At 37.2% G+C, this 19216-nt stretch overlaps 1 protein-coding gene and 1 long non-coding RNA gene across 2 annotated transcripts in view; one reads left to right on the top strand and one right to left on the bottom strand.

The window, feature by feature from the left end:
- Positions 1–19216, bottom strand: part of LOC127529207 (uncharacterized) — a 232028-nt gene that overhangs the window by 152184 nt on the left and 60628 nt on the right. The gene's annotated exons all lie outside the window — the stretch shown is intronic.
- The window catches only part of ewsr1a (EWS RNA-binding protein 1a), a 210266-nt gene that overhangs the window by 142662 nt on the left and 48388 nt on the right, over positions 1–19216 (top strand). Inside the window, exons 9-12 of the mRNA XM_051932005.1 lie at positions 1333–1522; positions 4183–4220; positions 4877–4909; positions 15961–16070. Of these exons, the coding sequence (XP_051787965.1) occupies positions 1333–1522; positions 4183–4220; positions 4877–4909; positions 15961–16070 (371 nt within the window). The remainder of the gene's footprint in view (positions 1–1332; positions 1523–4182; positions 4221–4876; positions 4910–15960; positions 16071–19216) is intronic.

Genomic DNA, 19216 nt, shown 5'->3' with positions numbered 1-19216 from the left:
GTTTTCACTCCTGTCAAAAAAAAAATCTGTGTACATAGTCTCTGCTGGAAGTAGAATATAAAGTGAGTGCCAGTTTTTGTAGTCAGTTATTTGAGGGATTGAATATATTAGATGGGACTTTCAGGAAAATAGAGCATTAATCCATTAAGAAAAAATGTCTGACATTAAGGAGAAACAGGAAAAAATCTTGAGGGTGTCTAGAATCTGTTTATTGTATCTAACCTCCACAGTGTAAAGATACTGATGCTGGAACTCCAAGTGGATTCATTATATTGTCCAAAATAACTGAACTAAAATAAAAGACTGCATCTGTCTGAACAATATTTGTATAGTGGGCATCATGAAAGTGCATAAGGAGGCAACAATGTTAAATTAAAAAAAAAATCTCTTCATCTTTCCTTTCTTGTGTAATGCATTCCTGCTGGTAAAAAGATACTGGGGTCTCTGAGATGACAGAGTTGTAGGGGTCCAGCTGGGAAAGAATAAAATTTTGAATGCTGACTCCAGTGCCATAGTCGATTACAAATTTTGTAAATATTATGAAGAAACAGTAGGATTGAAGGAACAATATGTCATTGAAGTAAGGTGTTTTTTGACAGTATCTGATGATGGTGATTAGAGAAAGATGTGTAAGAAGAGAAGCAAGAAAGGGGTTATGTTTAAGATGCTCGTTTGGCCATGATAGAGAGGCAGTTGGAGTGCAGAGAAGAGAATTAAATTTAATCCAAAAATCCAGATTTTACCATTAAGTAGCCTCAGTTTAATGAAAAAGCCTATATTCTTCCTGTAGCTTTTTGCTTTTTTTCATGTGCAAAGAGAAAATGATTCAATGAAATGAAAAGCTGTGTATTTAGCAGAATTTTGCAAAACAGGGAAAAGATAGCATATTAGTAAGAATGTTTAACTGTAATCCTATAAAGTATATATTAAGTTTTTAATACTCTCACATTCACCATAATAACAGTATTGCTCTTTTGCTTGTAGGTTACTTGCATTTGTGAAATTCACATTAAGGATATTTAAAAAAAAAAAAACTCTTACAAACACAAATTATGAAATTATGGTAGCAAGTATTACCAGTGGTAATCCCATATTAAACATTCACACACTGTATAATACAATATAAGATCTGTGGACAAATAAAGAATTTATCGGACTGCTGTCTCTCCTATATAAGTTGAGGTATTAATTCAGGATAAACACTGGAGCACTATTAAGATATTGTCATAGTGGCTTATGTTATGTTTTAGGTTATATGAAGGTTATGTTTTTAAAACCCTTTCCTCAGCCCTTGTTCCATATTACATCTCATTATTGTTTATCATATTTCAGGTAGCTATAGGCCTGAACCTACTAAAAATAGGGGTAAAGTCTTTTCTGGTCCAGAGCAGAGTGGCTTCTTGGGCCCTGGACATAGCAGAGATGCGGTTGGAGTTGAAAACCGAGGCCGCAGCAGGGTTGGATTTGACAGAGATGGCATAAACCTGAACATAGGAAGAAGGAGAGGACATGGAGGAGTGAGGTAAAAATATGTTTATTTTTTCATCTGCCTAAATTTTTTGTAGTTTTTAATAACCAGAGTTGTTGTGCTGAAAGGATCGATATATTTACAATTATGACATGGCTATACACAGTAAAAAGAAATAAACACTATTTTTCATTATGCAAATTTCTATGAATTTTACTTTATGGGTACATTTTTAAAAGGTTGGTTTGCAAAAAGTGAATTTAAATGTAACACCTTTATTGTTGACTGTATTCCTCTCATACAATATTTAGTAAAGCAATGCACTGCCCTAGTAGCTATATAGCCAGTATTTCTGTCCCTTCCCATTTGACCAAAAGCATATAGGTATTTAGAAATCGCACATTGTTGGTGGAAAGTTCTGTACTTTTAGTCCTTTTGTAAAAATTAGCCATGGGGGTGTTTTACTGTATGGTAGCAACACAAAGGGGAAAAGGAAATAGTTCAAATGATTTACACAGGAAAAAACCACCAAACCTTTTTTTGTTAAAAAGATTTATATTGTCACATTATGACATAGATTATTGTTAGATTTGTGGAATATATCCACGTACATTTTTGAACCAAATCTTACATTTTGAAAAGATTGAGGTTTGTCTCATCGATTTTAACTTACTTTATCATCTGATGCTATTTTAAATAATACTACAGTAGAAGACTTTGAATACATTCAATTGAACATTGTATTTACTCAAGTGAGCTTCAGCTTAGCTTCCATAGAATAACAAAAAAATCACAATTTTATGTTGAGTGTTTTGATTACTTCTTTTACCCTACATTCAAGGTAAGTTTCAAGTAAATGAATAGTTGTGAGTTTGTGAACCTTTACAGAGTAACACTGTTTTGAAAAGGAAAAAGCAACTCTTGTACATCTCTTTACATTTAAGCCTTTGTTTGCTCTGCCTCACTGTAGCATCTTCACATATTCACGCAGAAGTAGTGGTTTTGGAACTGAAAAATCAGGTAAACACTTCCTGAACCAACTAAGTGGAAGTAAGAGACTAATATATGATAAACTGATGACATTGCAAAATTACAACATAAAAGTTGTGGTGTAGTACTCCTGATTCCCAAAACCAGTGTATTTTTCAGGTCTTTGATACAGACAACTTGATATAGTACTGATATAATATTGTACAATATTTTAAAGGTGAGAGCATATGTGATATCCAGTTTGTTTTTCCATAGCTTTCTTCACTTGCACCTGAAGCAAGTTCTCAAGTAAAGTGGAATATAAATTTTACAAATTACTCATTGCATAAGGAGTACATACAGTGACAAAGATTTGTTTAAACTGAAAGGGAAACAAAATAATTTGAAACTGAAAAACATAAAAGGTGCTCAGAAATGTCTATCTTCTAGTTAATTGTTAAAATAACAATCTTCATTTGTATGTTCATAAGTTTTGCGTATTTATTAGGTTGAAAAGATTGCCAACTATCCTAGTCACACAAAAAGGAAATTTAATTGAAAAATTTGAAAATCTGTATATTTCTTTGGAGGTTTTTCTTGCCTTTTGAGTGTTGCTTTCACTTTTAACAGTCTTCAGGTAAGTTAAGAAAATGCTTGTAGTACAGTTGGGCTTACTTTTTGTCTGTTTTTGTGTAAACATAATAATAATCTTGAATTATTTTTTTAACATGCTTTGTTGAATTTATATGCTACAGGTTACAAAGTGAGAGACATGTGTTCACATCAGTTCTTTTAAAGTACCTGTACTCGGTACTGAACTGCCAGCATTTTGAAAGTTGGACTTAGACAGAATCATGGTGTCTGCATATAGATGGATGCACATTTGGCTAACATTTTAATTAATGTAAAATTGTAAATAAGCAACTTTGTTATATGTTGTTTTTATATGTACTGTAATTTTTAAAGTGTTTATTATACAAATGTGTAACTTCAGTTCTATGAAGAGTGTTGTAAAAATGTATATTATACAGTGTATATTAAACATGCTACATGTATCCGCTTCTCTGCTGTAAAGAATGATTATTTAAGGTGCAGTTCTGGAGTACTATTTGAGCTAAGAAGCAGTGTACAAATGAGCAATTATTAATGATAAATTACACCTGCAGTTTTAGAATAAATAATTGAGGTGATTTGTTATGTTATGATAAAACAAATATTGGTTAGAATTAATACCATGCCGTTCATACTGATCTAAAGTTACACTTGTACAGAAGTGCATTTTGTATAATTTCAGTATAATCTGCTGAGGTGATTTTTATGTAAGATGCAGAAAGCATTTCTATAAACTTTGCATTAAAATAAATGCCATATGCATATTTTCATAAGTATTTGATCTCAGACCGAAATGCTTTTAAAAAAAGAACTGCACCTCAAATACAAACATATTCATGCATAAAATTTAATGTAATGTTGATTTTAATCTAATATTTTCTTAATTTAAAAGAAGTTATTATACTATCATTCCTTTTTTTTTTAAAAAATGACTTAAAACCTGTAAGCTGTTTCTTTTAATATCCTCTACTGCACATTTTGTAGTCAATAACTTCCCTTGTGGGAGTGGGTTGAGGGGTACTGGAAGATCTAGCCAGTACTATGTCTGTCCCTTGGCAAATGTCCTGTGTTAGAGGTTCAGAACTGGCTGTATAAGGGAAGCAGGCTTCATATCTTCATGTTTATTTCCCCAGCATCGCTGGAGACAGAGATGGCTTCATTAAGCCTGGTGGTAAGTTAACTAGAATTACACTGGTTAGTAAAGACGAGCACAAAACAAACTTAAATCCCTTGTATATTTCATTTTGAATATATAATCACTATGATTTTTAAAGTGTGTATGTATTTTTATATATCTCTGTATTATACACAAAATAAATATGCACAAAATGTTTTGCTTCAAATCTGTACAAGTGAAAGGTTTGCTGTGTCTGTTTCTGTTATCTAAATCTTAATTAAATGCCCTTCCCCACCCCCACCCCAATACTGCTGTTGGCAATAAATGGGTTGAACAAACCCATTCAGTTACTTCACTTACAGTGCACCATCTGAAAAGCATCCAAGGAATAATGAGTCAACTTATTACCTCAGTTTTAGAACAAGAAACAATAGCTATAAATTTAGATCCTTTCAAGAGGATTTTTGTGGACTGGTTATCCTTTACCATTTTAAGTCTTGCTAACGTTTGCGTTGTAAGGCTTCTTTTCAAATAAAGAAAATTAAAAAAAAAAAAAAAAAGATATAAAATTAAATGATTGGCAAAGTAAAAGTAGTTTTGTGGAGCAAAGGTGACCTGTATTTATTCTTGCAATGAATTGTTTATGTTATGGTATAATTACATATTTAAAAAAAACTCAACTTTTTCCTCTTATTCCTCATTTGTTTTAGATGCCTTGGATAATAGTTCAGGACCAGTGTCAGGTAACTGTCAAATTATCTTATTAAGTATATGTATTTTTGCATGCATTAGTTTATTTAAAGATTGTGTAATGATTCCAAGATCCCATGCAAGGGTAGATAATTTGACAATTGGGTGGAGTGGTGGCTCTTGAGGCTGAGGATCTGTGCTGGTATCCAGAAGGTTGCCGTTTCGAATCCCTGTCACTGCCAAAAGAGATCCTACTCTGCTGGGCCCTTGAGCAAGACCCTTAACCTATGTATGTGATAACTAACAACTTCCTAATACAAGAAATTGTATAAGGCGAAATAAAGAACCAAAAAAAAAAGTGCAGTTTGTTTAATCTTACTCTCTTACTCTTTTGTCCCTTTACTACCTTTCTTATGATTTACTAGATATCTTAGTGGAAAAATTAAGTATTGTCTTAGTATACTGTATATATGTCCAGATAGTTTCTGTATGTTTGGATCTCAATAGTAATAACAAGAGAAGCTCACTACTCAAAATGGAAAATGCAGGGAAGACCTGGGATCGAGCCCGCAACCTCTTGATTCAGAGGTAGCCGTTCTTACCTCTACACCAGCTGTGCAATTGGTATTTGGACTTCGGTTTTTATATATTAGCAGTAACATGTAAATTGAATTTTTTTTTTCGGTTAAAAGTGCTTATTTGATATTTGGAGTTCAGTTCACATTATACATTTCACATCTGTGTTTTGTCATTAGTACTATAACATGAAAAAAAAATTCTGTTTTAGTTATGTGTTCAACATTTCTTTCCTCACATTTCCTGTCATTCTACATTTACCCAGATCATTGTAGACACAGAACACACATGAAATGCATTATTCCAAATAATGATATATTATTTACCCTATTCAACTCCAGGCACCTTACACCCAGAAAAACAAACTTAAGCTGGGAGATCTTCAGCTGCATCAGTGGTGGGGATGGGATAGCAGGCTGTTTGTGCTGATTGACTGATTGACCTATTTCCAAAATAAAGACGCTGATGGAGAGGTGCGAAGGAATGGTGGTGAACCAGGATTACAACATTTTTCGTAGGCTTCAGGGATTTTTGTGTTAAGGGACTGTGTGCCTCAATGGCTGGATTCGCTGCTCCCTAACACTTTGAGTGTCTTGCTATCCTTAAAAGGACTGCTTGCCTTTTGCCACACTAGTTAGAAAAACCCATGCAACTGGGCAGAGTTGATCACAGTACGGGGGTGAAAAGATCAAAATCACGTGAATTTACTTCTCACTTCAGCTGTGTTTTTCTATCGATCGAAGTGACTACGGTTACAAAATGCAAAGTATTGTGGGAAATAGAGGTGCAAAGCACCACCCATTGACCCACACTGTTCGCATGTTGAGAACTTGAAAATGAAATTGCAAAGTGGAAATGTTTTACTTTTCATTTTTGTAGCTACATTGCTGTTCAGACTAAAAATTAAATTGCAGATGGGGTTATTCATTTTAATTTTTGCAGCATTCTTGAAAATGAAATTGCAAAAGAGAGATTGCATTTCCTTTTTAAATTTTTTATTTTCTTTTTTGCAGAAAATACCTCACATACCTTGCTAGACATTGGTAAAAAAATGCAAAAATTACAATTGGTTGTAGAAATGCATAGGACTGCATTCATTTTTTTCACATGATTGTTGAAACATTAAATAAGTTAGATTTAAGAGACTGCAAATTTTCCTAAACAGTTACATTTATATCAGACTTTACATTTGCTATGCAGAGTCTATAAATATGGGCAAGAGAAATTTTTGGAGTGTTAAAGGCAAGTTACCAAAGGCTGCTTGCTATTGATAGGCAGAAACTCATGATTAGATCATTACACATTGGCATTGTACAGTCAGCACTGGACAGCTGGTTAAAATGCAAATAACCCTGAGAATGTTTTGCAAAATTTAATGACATTAGATGTTCTAAAGACAAAATATGATCAGAGCAGATTTGAGCAGGAAGAATTAAATAATGCAACTGTTTCTTTCCTAATTCTTATAGCAGAAGTACTTTGGAGATATTTTCAAATGGGGAAAAAAATAGTGACGGTTACTTGTGTTGCGTAATCCACAGGTAAAATCATTCAAAGTGTCTTCAGTTCAAATGTTCACGCATGTATGAGCATATTCCATTTTACTTCAACAGACTATTTTTGGAAAGGGACTTATTTGATATTATTAAAGTAAAAATACATATGTTGGTTATGTTGTGAGACTACAACCGGATAACTTTACATGTGGATTATGCAGCACAAGTAATGTGAGGTCTTTATTTTTCCCCACCACAGACTTGTAGTAGAAACTTTTTTTTATTTTTTATGTCCGTTCTGCATGAAAACATTTCATGTTTTCTTATTTTTTTTCACTTGTCGGATAGATCCTAAAGAACGAAAGGTCATCTTTCCTTTGTCAAATAGACATGTTCCTAAAGAAAATGGAAATTTTCCTAAGTCAACTTACTGCACCCTGTCTTATGACAGACGCCTGTATGAATAACCTGCCGTTATAGCAAAACAGCTTTGTCAGCTATTAACCCTAAGTACCTTGCAAGCAGTTAATTTTTATTTCACAGAATACATGCATTTCATGTGTGTTCCGTGTCTATGATGGTCTGGATAAATGTAGAATGACAGGAAATGCGAGGCAGGAATTGTTGAACACATAGCTAAAACAGAAACTTTTATGTTTTAGTACTGATGAAAAAAATGTAGATCTGAAGTGCATAATGTTTGAAGACTGAAGTCCAAATATCCAACAGCCTTCCCATTCTTCATCCTCTTCATAGCTGTCCTTCCTTCCTCCTTGCTAATCCATTGCACTTCCTGATTCACTATTTACACATCATCCAACTCTCTCCCTCTCATTCATTCAACAAACTCTCAAGATAATCTATCTGCTCAACTCACTCTCCTTAGTTATGAGTTTGTTTCATTCATTATTCATCATCATCCTACCCAGCTGCACATCATTCCCAGCACAGTCCCTCTGTCTAGCCAATTGGAACATGTCCTTTTCTCCCTTCTTAGTGTCCAACGTCTCATACAACTCATTATATGCTTTACCTTTAGTCTTCGCCACTTTTCTCTTGACTTTACGCCTTATCTCTTTGTACTCTTGTCTCCTTTCTTCATCTCTCTGACTATCCTACTTATTCTTCGCCAACCTCTTCTGTATACTCTCCTGTACTTCCCCATTCCACCACCAGGTTTCTTTGTCCTCCTTCCTCTGTCCAGATGTCACACCAAGCACCTTTCTTGCTGTTTCCCTTTCTACTTCTGCTGTATTTGTCCAGCTATCTGGTGACTCTTCACAGCCATCCAGTGCCTGCTTTACCTCCTCCCTGAACTCCACATTACAGTACAGTAATCCCTCGCTATATCGCGCTTTGCCTTTCGCGGCTTCACTCTATCGCGGATTTTATATGTAAGCATATTTAAATATATATCGCAGATTTTTTGCTGGTTTGCGGATTTCTGCGGACAATGGGTCTTTTCATTTCTGGTACGTGCTTCCTCAGTTGGTTTGCCCAGTTGATTTCATACAAGGGACGCTATTGGCAGATGGCTGAGAAGCTACCCAACTTACTTTTCTCTCTCTCTCTCTTGCGCTGACTTTCTCTGATCCTGACGTAGGGGGATTGAGCAGGGGGGCTGTTCGCACACCTAGACGATAGGGACGCTCGTCTAAAAATGCTGAAAGATTATCTTCACGTTGCTACCTTCTGTGCAGCTGCTTCGTGAAGCGACATGCTGCACGGTGCTTCGCATACTTAAAAGCTCGAAGGGCACGTATTGATTTTTGATTGTTTGTTTTTCTCTGCTCCTGACGGAGGGGGTGTGAGCTGCCGCCTTCAACAGCTTTGTACCGCGGTGCTTTGCATACTTAAAAGGCAAACAGCCTTATTGATTTGTTTGCTTTCCTCTCTCTTTCTGACAGTCTCTGCTCCTGACGCGCACTCCTTTGAAGAGGAAAATATGTTTGCATTCTTTTAATTGTCAGACGGAACTGTCATCTCTGTCTTGTCATGGAGCACAGTTTAAACTTTTGAAAAAGAGACAAATGTTTGTTTGCAGTGTTTGAATAACGTTCCTGTCTCTCTACAACCTCCTGTGTTTCTGTGCAAATCTGTGACCCAAGCATGACAATATAAAAATAACCATATAAACGTATGGTTTCTACTTCGCGGATTTTCACCTTTCGCGGGGGGGTCTGGAACGCAACCCCCGCGATGGAGGAAGGATTACTGTATTCCTTTTTCAACATCCACCATTTGATCTTTGGCTCTGCCTTCACTCTCCTCCTCTTCTTGCTCTCCAACATCATCCTACAGATCACCACCCTATTCTGCCTAACTATACTATTCTCTGCCACCACCTTGCAGTCTCCAATCCCCTTCAGACTAACCCTTGTGCATAGGATCCAATCTGTGTTCATCTTCCTCCACTCTTGTATGTCACCCTGTGGTCCTCCCTCTTCTTAAAATACGTTTTCACCACAGCTGTGTCCATCCTTTTCTAACCTTCTTTACATTTATTTATTTATTTATATAGCACATTTTCATACAAAAAGTAGCTCAAAGTGCTTTACATAATGAAGAAAAGAAGAATAAAAGACAAAAAAGAAATTAAAATAAGACAACCTTAGTTAACATAATAAGGAGTAAGGTCCGATGGCCAGGGTGGACAGAAAAAACAAAAAAAAACTCCAGAAAGCTGGAGAAAAAAATAAAATCTGTAGGGGTTCCAGGCCACGAGACCGCCCAGTCCCCTTTGGGCATTCTACCTAACATAAATGAAATAGTCCTCTTTGTAGTTAGGGTTCTCACGGAGTCACTTGATGCTGATGGTTATACAGACTTCTGGCTTTTAATCCATCCATCATTGTTGGAACATCATGGTGCTTTGGGTAGATGGTGGTGGCACAAGCCACCACCAATAGGACACCGGAAAAGGAAACAGAAGAGAGAGTAGGGGTTAGTACAAATTTTGAATGAATAGTTATTATAATGAATTGGATATACAGAGTGTCAGGATTAAATTACAGTGAAGTTATGAGAAGGCCATGTTAAAGTAATGTGTTTTCAGTAGTTTTTTTAAAGTGCTCCACTGTATTAGCCTGGCGAATTCCTACTGGCAGGCTATTCCAGATTTTAGGTGCATAACAGCAGAAGGCCGCCTCACCACTTCTTTTAAGTTTTGCTCTTGGAATTCTAAGGAGACACTCAGTTGAGGATCTGAGGTTGCGATTTGGAATATAAGGTGTCAGACATTCCGATATATAAGACGGGGCGAGATTATTTAAAGCTTTATAAACCATAAGCAGAATTTTAAAGTCAATTCTGAATGACACAGGTAACCAGTGTAGTGACATCAAAACTGGAGAAATGTGTTCGGATTTTCTTTTCCTGGTAAGGATTCTAGCAGCTGCATTCTGCACTAACTGCAAACGATTGATGTCTTTTTTGGGGAGTCCTGAGAGGAGTGCATTACAGTAATCTAGCCGACTAAAGACAAACGCATGAACTAATTTCTCTGCATCTTTTGATGATATAAGAGGTCTAACTTTTGCTATGTTCCTTAGGTGAAAAAATGCTGTCCTAGTGATTTTATTAATATGCGATTTAAAATTCAGATTACAATCAACGGTTACCCCTAAGCTTTTTACCTCCGATTTGACTTTTAATCCTAATGCATCCAGTTTATTTCTAATAGCCTCATTGTATCCATTATTGCCAATCACTAAGATTTCGGTTTTTTCTTTATTTAATTTGAGAAAGTTACTATTCATCCATTCTGAGATACAGGTTAGACATTGTGTTAGCGAATCAAGAGATTTGGGGTCATCAGGTGCTATTGATAAATACAGCTGTGTGTCATCAGCATAGCTTGTGGTAGCTCACGTTATGTCCCGAGATAATCTGACCTAATGGAAGCATGTAGATGGAGAAGAGCAGCAGACCCAGGATAGAGCCTTGTGGAACACCATATAGAATATCATGTGTCTTTGAGTTATAATTACCACAACTAACAAAGAATTTTCTCCCTGCCAGGTAGGATTCAAACCAGTTTAAGACACTGCCAGAGAGGCCCACCCATTGACTAAGGCGATTCTTAAGAATATTATGATCAATAGTGTCAAATGCGGCACTCAAATCTAAGAGGATGAGAACAGATAAATGGCCTCTGTCTGCATTTACCCGCAAGTCATTTACTACTTTAACGAGTGCAGTTTCTGTGCTGTGATTTGTTCTAAAACCTGACTGAAATTTATCAAGAATAGCATGTTTATTGAGGTGCTCATTTAACTGCATAATGACTGCCTTCTCTAGAATTTTACTTAAGAAAGGCAGGTTAGAGATGGGTCTATAATTTTCAAGAGCAGAGGGGTCGAGATTATTTTTCTTAAGTAGGGGTTTAACTACCGCAGTCTTAAGACAGTCTGGGAAGACCCCCGTATCTAATGACGAATTTACTATGTCAAGAACATTATCAATAAGCACACCCGATACTTCTTTGAAAAAATTTGTTGGTATTGGGTCAAGGGCACAGGTGGATGGTTTCATTTGAGAAATTATTTTATGTAAATCAGGTAAATCTATCCTAGTGAAAGACTCTAATTTATTTATAATGGAGTACTGGGGTTTCGGGGGATCCTTAGTGTTGGGGAGATATACTATGTTATTTCTAATATCATTAATTTTTTGATTGAAAAATACAGCGATAGCCTCACAGGTTTTACTGGAAGTACTTAGGAGGCATTCCTTTGAGTTACCTGGGTTTAACAGATGATCAATTGTCGAAAATAAGACTCTGGGATTACTAGCATTGTTATTTATAATCTTAGAGAAATAGCAGCGCCTCTCAAGACGGGCTGTGTTATTGTATTCTGTTATTTTAACTTTTAATATCTCATAGTCAATAGTTAGTTTAGTCTTCCTCCATTTACGCTCAGCTCTACGGCATGTTCTCTTTAAATCTGACACTCTTTGGGTCTTCCAAGGTATAACAATGCTAGAAGATTTTTTAACTGTCTTTTCAGGTGCAACTATGTCAACAGCAGCCCTCACTTTAGTATTAAATCTTTCCACCTTACTATTTACATTCTCCTCGCTATTATAGTTGGCACTATAAACGGACTGATTGGTTAGAATGTTTGTAAGTTTTAAAGTTGCTGATGAGTCAAAGAAGCGTTTTTTAACAATATGCTTCTCATGAGTGTTTTCTATCATTATTTCTATATTAAAAAGTAGAAGAAAATGGTCTGAAAGACCCGTATCAATGACCTGCTTTATATCAACTTTTAGTCCTTTAGTAATTACTAAGTCTAACGTATGACCTGCTTTATGTGTAGGCTGATTAACGAGCTGTCTCAAATCAAAAGAGTCCAGGAGGTTCATAAATTCTTTTACTTTTTGGTCACATTGATTATCTACATGAAAATTAAAGTCGCCGACTATTAAGAGTGCGTCATAGTTCGTAATTAAGATTGACATCAAGTCCGAGAATTCCTCAAAAAAAGACGTGTTGAATTTTGGAGGTCTATACACGGATAATACTAGAACGTGAGAATCTCCCTGAATAATAATGGCGAGATACTCAAAAGACTTGAATTTACCAAAACTGATATTTTTACATTTTAACCTGCTAGAGTAAATGTTTGCTAGCCCTCCACCTCTCTTTCCTTGGCGATCAGCACGAGTAAAACTGTAATCCGGAGGCGCAGATTCGATTAAAACAGCTGCGCCATCTGAGCTAAGCCACGTTTCACTTAGTGCAATAAAATCTATTTTTTTTTTCACTAATAATGTCGTTGATAAAAAACGTCTTGTTAGTTAAAGCTCTAATATTTAATAGTGCCATATTCAATGTTTCGGAGGAGCAGAGATGAATACTATGTGCGTTATTGATATAGGGAACCGGAATTAAGTTATTTTTATTAGCGCCGCTCTGTGTGTATTTTTTGTTTAATCTATGATCTGTTTTTACAGTTTTAATACATTGTTCATCTAAAGTAGTAACTTTAATTAAATTATTGGCGTTTATGCCGTATTGCCTAGATTTTCTATGTGCATTAAGATTGGTTATTACAGTATTTATGTTGCGCACTTTTATGGAAGATTTTTTTAAACAATTATCATGACCAAACACAGGAGTGGCATTTCGGAAGGGGTTAAAAGCAGAGATAGATAGTCAAGATAAACAAATTACCTTGGATATGTTTTCGGAGAGGACCCGGGCGCCGAAGCTGTTCGGATGCAGGCCATCTCGCTTGAAAAAACGCGGTCTTTCCCAAAAGAGGTCCCAGTTGTTAATAAACCCGATGTCTTGATTCTTGCAGAAGCCCTGCAGCCAGTTGTTTAAACCAAGCAGACGACTGTAGTACTCGTTTGATCGTCTGACGAGAGGGAGTGGACCCGAGATGAATATCTTTGCCGATGGGGTCCTCTCCTTTGTGTCTTTAATTAATGCAGTGAAGTCTGCCTTGAGGATCTCCGACTGTCGGTGCCTTATGTCGTTTACGCCAGCATGTATAACAATGGCTCCAACTGCCCTGTTCTTGTAGATCGCCGGCGCACGTCTCGTCACATCTCGGACACGAGCACCGGGAAAACAAGAAACAAAAGATTTTCTATTAGGGCAAGTGATGTTGAGGTTCCTAACAATAGAATCACCTACCACAATTACATCACCAGGAGCTGAAGGCGAACTGGGGACGCTTAGAGGGTCAAACCGGCTCTGGGTTACGATGCTTGCCTGTGCCGATGGAGGTGTTCTGGCCTTGAACCCCCGCCTGCATAGCTGAAATACACCGAGGTCATCATCGGTGTCGCTCCTACGAGGCGCGGGGGTGAAGGTGACTTGCGCGGCACAACGCGGGGTTGATGTTACGCCGATAACAGATGGCGAGGACGGTTTATCCAACAGCCGAGCCTTCAGATCTCTGAGGTATCTTCGTCTGGACAGAAGATTCTGAATCTGTTCATCGAGTGCCTGGAGTTCCTCGACTACAGTTGCAATGCGATTCACCTCACTGTCGGCCATTGTCCGCTTCTGCTTTGCTTCCGCTTCCGCTTCGTGCCCTAGGAAAAATGAGAGAGAGAGAGAAGGTGAGAACTACAAGTATGTGGACATCCCTAGAAAACATAGCTCTTCTTGACACCATACCTACCCATCGCCTTCTCATCCCCTCTGTTCCCTTCATTAACATGTCATTGAAATCCACTTCAGTTACCACTTTCTCTTCCTTGGGTACATTATCCACCACTTCATCCAATACACTCCAGAAATCTTCTTTCTCATCCATCACACACCCAACTTGCGGGGCATATGCACTAATAACATTCTTCATCACACCTTCAGTTTCCAGTTTCACAATCATCACTCTTTCTGACACAGAAAGGTTTTCACCTCCAAAATACTCTTGACATACTGTTCATTTAGGATAACCCCTACCCCATTTCTTCTTCCATCTATACCACGGTAGTACAATTTGAGCCTACCTCCAATACATATGGCCTTAGTTCCCTTACATGTATTCTCTTGTACACCCAATATTTTAACCTTCCTTCTCTCCAACATATCGGCTAACTCTCTCTCTTTATTAGTCATACTGCCAGCATTCAAAGTTCCTACCCTTGCTTCCATTCTCCTAACCTTCCTCCTCTTCTCTTCCTGCCTCCGGACATGCCTTCCCTCTCTTCTCCCTCAGCCAACAGTAGCCTAATTTCCCCCAGCATCCTGTTGGCTAGTAGTACTTGTCAGGGCCAGAGTGGGACTCATTTTCAGTCCGGGAGCTTCATGCCTCAGACCGGCCCACTTACAGTGCATCCGGAAAGTATTCACAGCGCATCACTTTTTCCACATTTTGTTATGTTACAGCCTTATTCCAAAATGGATTAAATTCATTTTTTTCCTCAGAATTCTACACACAACACCCCATAATGACAACGTGAAAAAAGTTTACTTGAGGTTTTTGCAAATTTATTAAAAATAAAAGAACTGCAGCCTCTTCTTTATCACCTCTGAAGCTAAGACCACATTTGCCAATAACTTTTATAACATCAACTACACGCTCCATCACCTGATGTTTCTTTTTAACTTGTTCAACATGTAATGACATTTGGTTGCTGATCAATAGGCTTCTGACATCTGCCATTTGTGCTTTCAGAAAGTAGGCATCTGCACTATCTTTGTGCATCTTACTTTTTTATGCTCCTCTATTCTTTGGTGAACATGTTTCCATGTTTTCATGCCTCACTTTATGAAAGGGCTATCACTAGAAAATGGAGCAAATGCCAGACATACAGTACAGTAGGGAGATTGATTTTTTTCACAGAAAGTCAACCATTTACGGTTGGATCTATCTTTTCTGTTGTAAACTTTTGGTATAGGACAACTTGGAGATTGTTGTGGATGAAATGAAAAAAATGTATGTCCTATAACTGAGGATGAGCAGAGTAATCAAAGTTATCAACAGTCTCATCTTCAAAGTTCTGCTGCTGAGTTGCTGTGGCCTGTTTAATAAAATTTTTAAAGAAAATAAAATACATTAAAAAAAAAAAAAAAAGTTACAATTTAATTAAACCATGGGGTGAGGGACTATCATGTAAATCTTTGTACCATCTCCTCCAGTTGTTTTTTTTGTGCATATTCTCAAACCTTTTAATATTTACAATTTAGAACCTGCCAGCCACAGGTGTAGTTGTCCAGTAAGACCAGTTGCAGTTTTTAAAAATGAGACAAATTTATCATATGAGCATCTTGCACTTTATGAACATTCTGCATTTTTCATGTAGCAGAACTAAAATAAAATTTAAGTGTATTTTATACTTTTGATAAATTTGCAAATGCTTGTCAGTTCAAACATTCAGCACTGCCTTTAATTTTCTATATCTCTTAAGAGAGATAATTAAGAGGTTATGTTATGGGTAGTTTTCAGAATAGTATATCTTTAGACTATTAGCTTTTTTTATGCTGTCGGCTCTCTAATTTTAAGTGGTCTTTAATGCTAACTTTGTGCTTTTCGTTTAGAACACTCAGATAATTGCAATTTTTTTGGCAGGTCTTGAAGAAATGGAGTCTGGAAGTGCTACCATTTACATTCAAGGGCTAAATGATAAAGCAACGCTGGAGGAAATTGCAGATTTTTTTAAACACTGCGGAGACATTAAGGTATTTGTGGAATGTTTTATTGCAGTAGTCTTAGTTTTTAAATTTGGATCTGTGTTGCATTACCGACTGAATGAAGAAATAGCAAAAATATTGCTATTGCTAATTTTCTGGATATGGTGATGATAAATTGTCTCAGCATCATAGTGTGAAACAGAAGTACTTTAATGAACTTCACAAAGTGATTTTTGAACTACTGGTATATTTGTAAAGCATCTCTTGTACTTTATTGCACTTTTTATTTACCAGAAAAATGAATCTTTAAGTCAGAGGTGTATTTGAGTGGCAAATCAGTTCTTAGTGAAGGCTTTGTTTCCTTTTTTTTCCTTTTTTTGTGGAACCTTTTCAGAAAATGAAGGACAAATTTCATGCATTTAGGTTGTTATTGATATAAATGATAGTAGTGTTTAACAATTGGCAGTTAATTCAAAAACAATACCCTACTAAAGTATTTACCCCAGATGTTTTACAAGTCACCTTGGATAAAGGTATCTGCTAAATAATTAATAATAGTTTACTCCTCTATAAGAAGTTTCAATGTCCTGAAGGGCAAAACACAAACAAAAATGAAAGTTCTGTGAGCAACAGCTGAGAACCTTGCCCGGCTGGGACACCCTTGGCTTTGAAGGGCAGGGTGAGTCGGCATGCACAGAGCATTGTTTCCCCTAGGACATTAGATGGCAGCATCCCTGGGTTGCGACTGTGCCCCGGATTCCCACAGGGCTGGGCTTCATGGGAATTGCAGTTCTTTGGCCTATCACAGTTCAGGGGGTGCAGTGGGGACTGGAGGGCCCTACTTTGTTGGGCTCCCACAGTACCCAGAAGTGCTTCCAGTCCACAGCTTTGGGACATTGGAAGTGCTTCCAGGTGTTGCATAAAAGAAGCCCCTTGACTCAATTCTGAGAGCCAGAATCAGGAGGAGGATGATGAAACTTGCTAGGAGGAGCAGAGGCGGCAGAAAGAGAGTGAGAGAAAAGAAGAAGAAAAAGACAGAGTGTTACAGAGTGTTGTATATTTCATACAGTGACTGTGATTATGGGCAACTGTAAATAAGAAGTGAGGAAAAAATAACAAATGATGTAAATTTTAATACATACAGGAATACATTCTTTGGGTTGTGTTTCTGTTTCTGTCAGCTTTTCACCTAGGTTGCAATATTGAGGCAGTTACTTTCTGTTCTTTCTCATCTCATTTTTGTTTCACCTTGTGGTTGAGAGGGCCATTACATACCTAAACTGTTGTTTTTAGTTCCATGTTAAAGAGGAATAAGTAGTTCTTTGGAAAAGTCATTGCCATCATTCTCAAGCCCATTTAATCCAATACAGGGGACCGTATCAGACAGCATGAGACATGGGATGAATTTGCAGACTCCACACAAGCAATAACCAAGTACATGATTAAAAGTGTTAGAGTTAGATCTGTGAGGCAGGAGCACTATCCACGAAACTACTGGGATGCTTGCTTTTGTCCTTAGAAAAGAGTGGAATTTTTTTTTGTGGCATGCTTCCATTACCACTAATGATAGCTGTTTGAGTTTGTATAGTTATACCCAATTGTACATTTTTGTTTAATTAATTATTAAAATTGTACTTTGTATTTCTTTCACAACTTTAATTCATCCCACCAAAGCACCAAAACCAACACAGTATAAACAAAGACACTTTAGGAACAGTGACATATCTGTAAAAAGCTGAAAATATGGTTGCATCAGTCCAACAAGTATGAAAAGTGGAAAGAAGCCCTCTGTGATTGTACAGTGTGGCCTTTTTTGTTTGAAATGCCTACATTCAATTGCTTGTTTCAGACATCTTTCATAACAAGCATGAAAAAGGGAAAATAAAAGGAAATACTTGTTAGCGTTAAAATAAAAAGTAAAATTAAATAAAAGCAGATAGTCAGTGATAAATGGTTGTGAGAAGACAGGCACTCCTCAGTTTGTATGTACAGTAATCCCTCACTTATCGCGGGAGATAGGTTCCAAGGCCGACCGCGATAACTGAATTTCCGCGAAGTAGGGACACCATATTTATTTAATTATTTAACGTGTATTTGGATGTTTTTAAACCCTCCCTGTATTGTTTACAACCCACCATTTACTCTATTAATAACAGGGACAACTGCTAAGCAATATAAAATCAGTAGATAAGTTTACACTTACTGTATAGCGAAGTACACGTAGCAGCTTGTAGGCAGTCATGACGTCGTCGACCTTGTTGCAAAGATTCCTAAAGCAGATTCCATCCAGACTACTGCCTTATCACGTCCACTTGCAACTCGTTTTGCGCCCTTGTTAAAAGAAAAAGCAGCTGTAGATCTTATATGCTTTTCCTCCTTTTTAAATAAAAAGAATCGTGGACTCATTGATGCTGTAATGGTGTCCTCCAGCGGTGTAGCTGTTCCCTTCCTTCAACATATCCAAAACTTTTACCTTTTCTGCAATCATTTGCATCTTCTGTTGGTGCTTGGACACGGCCCCTGTAGGAGTAGCACGTTAATGCTGAATGAGTGAGATGAGACTTCCTGGTTAATGCAACACTCCGTCGCCGAGCCAATCAGCAGCACACAGGAACTTAATGGCGTGCTCTCATTGGGTAGCTTCTCAGCCATCCGCCAATAGCATCTCTTGTATGAAATCAACTGGGCAAACCAACTGAGGAAGCAAGTAAAAAGACCCATTGTCCGCAGAAACCCGCGAAGCAGCGAAAAATCCGCGTTATATATTTAGATATGCTTACATATAAAATCCGCGAAGTCGTGAATCCGCGAAAAGTGAACCGCGAAGTAGCGAGGGATTACTGTGTACACAATATGTAAAGGGTGGCGCTCTCATTCAGGAAGACTGTCTTGTATAACAGTTCTTTTGGCATGTTGCCTTTCATAGAGTGCTGCATTTTTATTTTTGTCTACCAAGCAGGCTTGTCTTTTCACAAATGGCTTGCTGAAAAGTAAAAGTGACATTAATACTGTATATTCTGTCTACATCAGCAGCTATACAAAATATGACGGCAGACATTTTACTTGATGTGTACTAGGGGAAGGGCATCAACATTTCTTCAGGAATAGCTGTTCATCACCAGTTATGTTTTGCCCTGTGCTGAGTGTCTAATACAGCAGAAGATTCTTCAGTCTGAAGATGCCCCTACCACATC

Source organism: Erpetoichthys calabaricus, chromosome 1 (assembly GCF_900747795.2).
Source record: "Erpetoichthys calabaricus chromosome 1, fErpCal1.3, whole genome shotgun sequence".
Classification (NCBI taxonomy): domain Eukaryota; kingdom Metazoa; phylum Chordata; class Cladistia; order Polypteriformes; family Polypteridae; genus Erpetoichthys; species Erpetoichthys calabaricus.
Note: the sequence above shows the minus strand (reverse complement) of the source record. Positions and strands in the feature narration are given on the sequence as shown.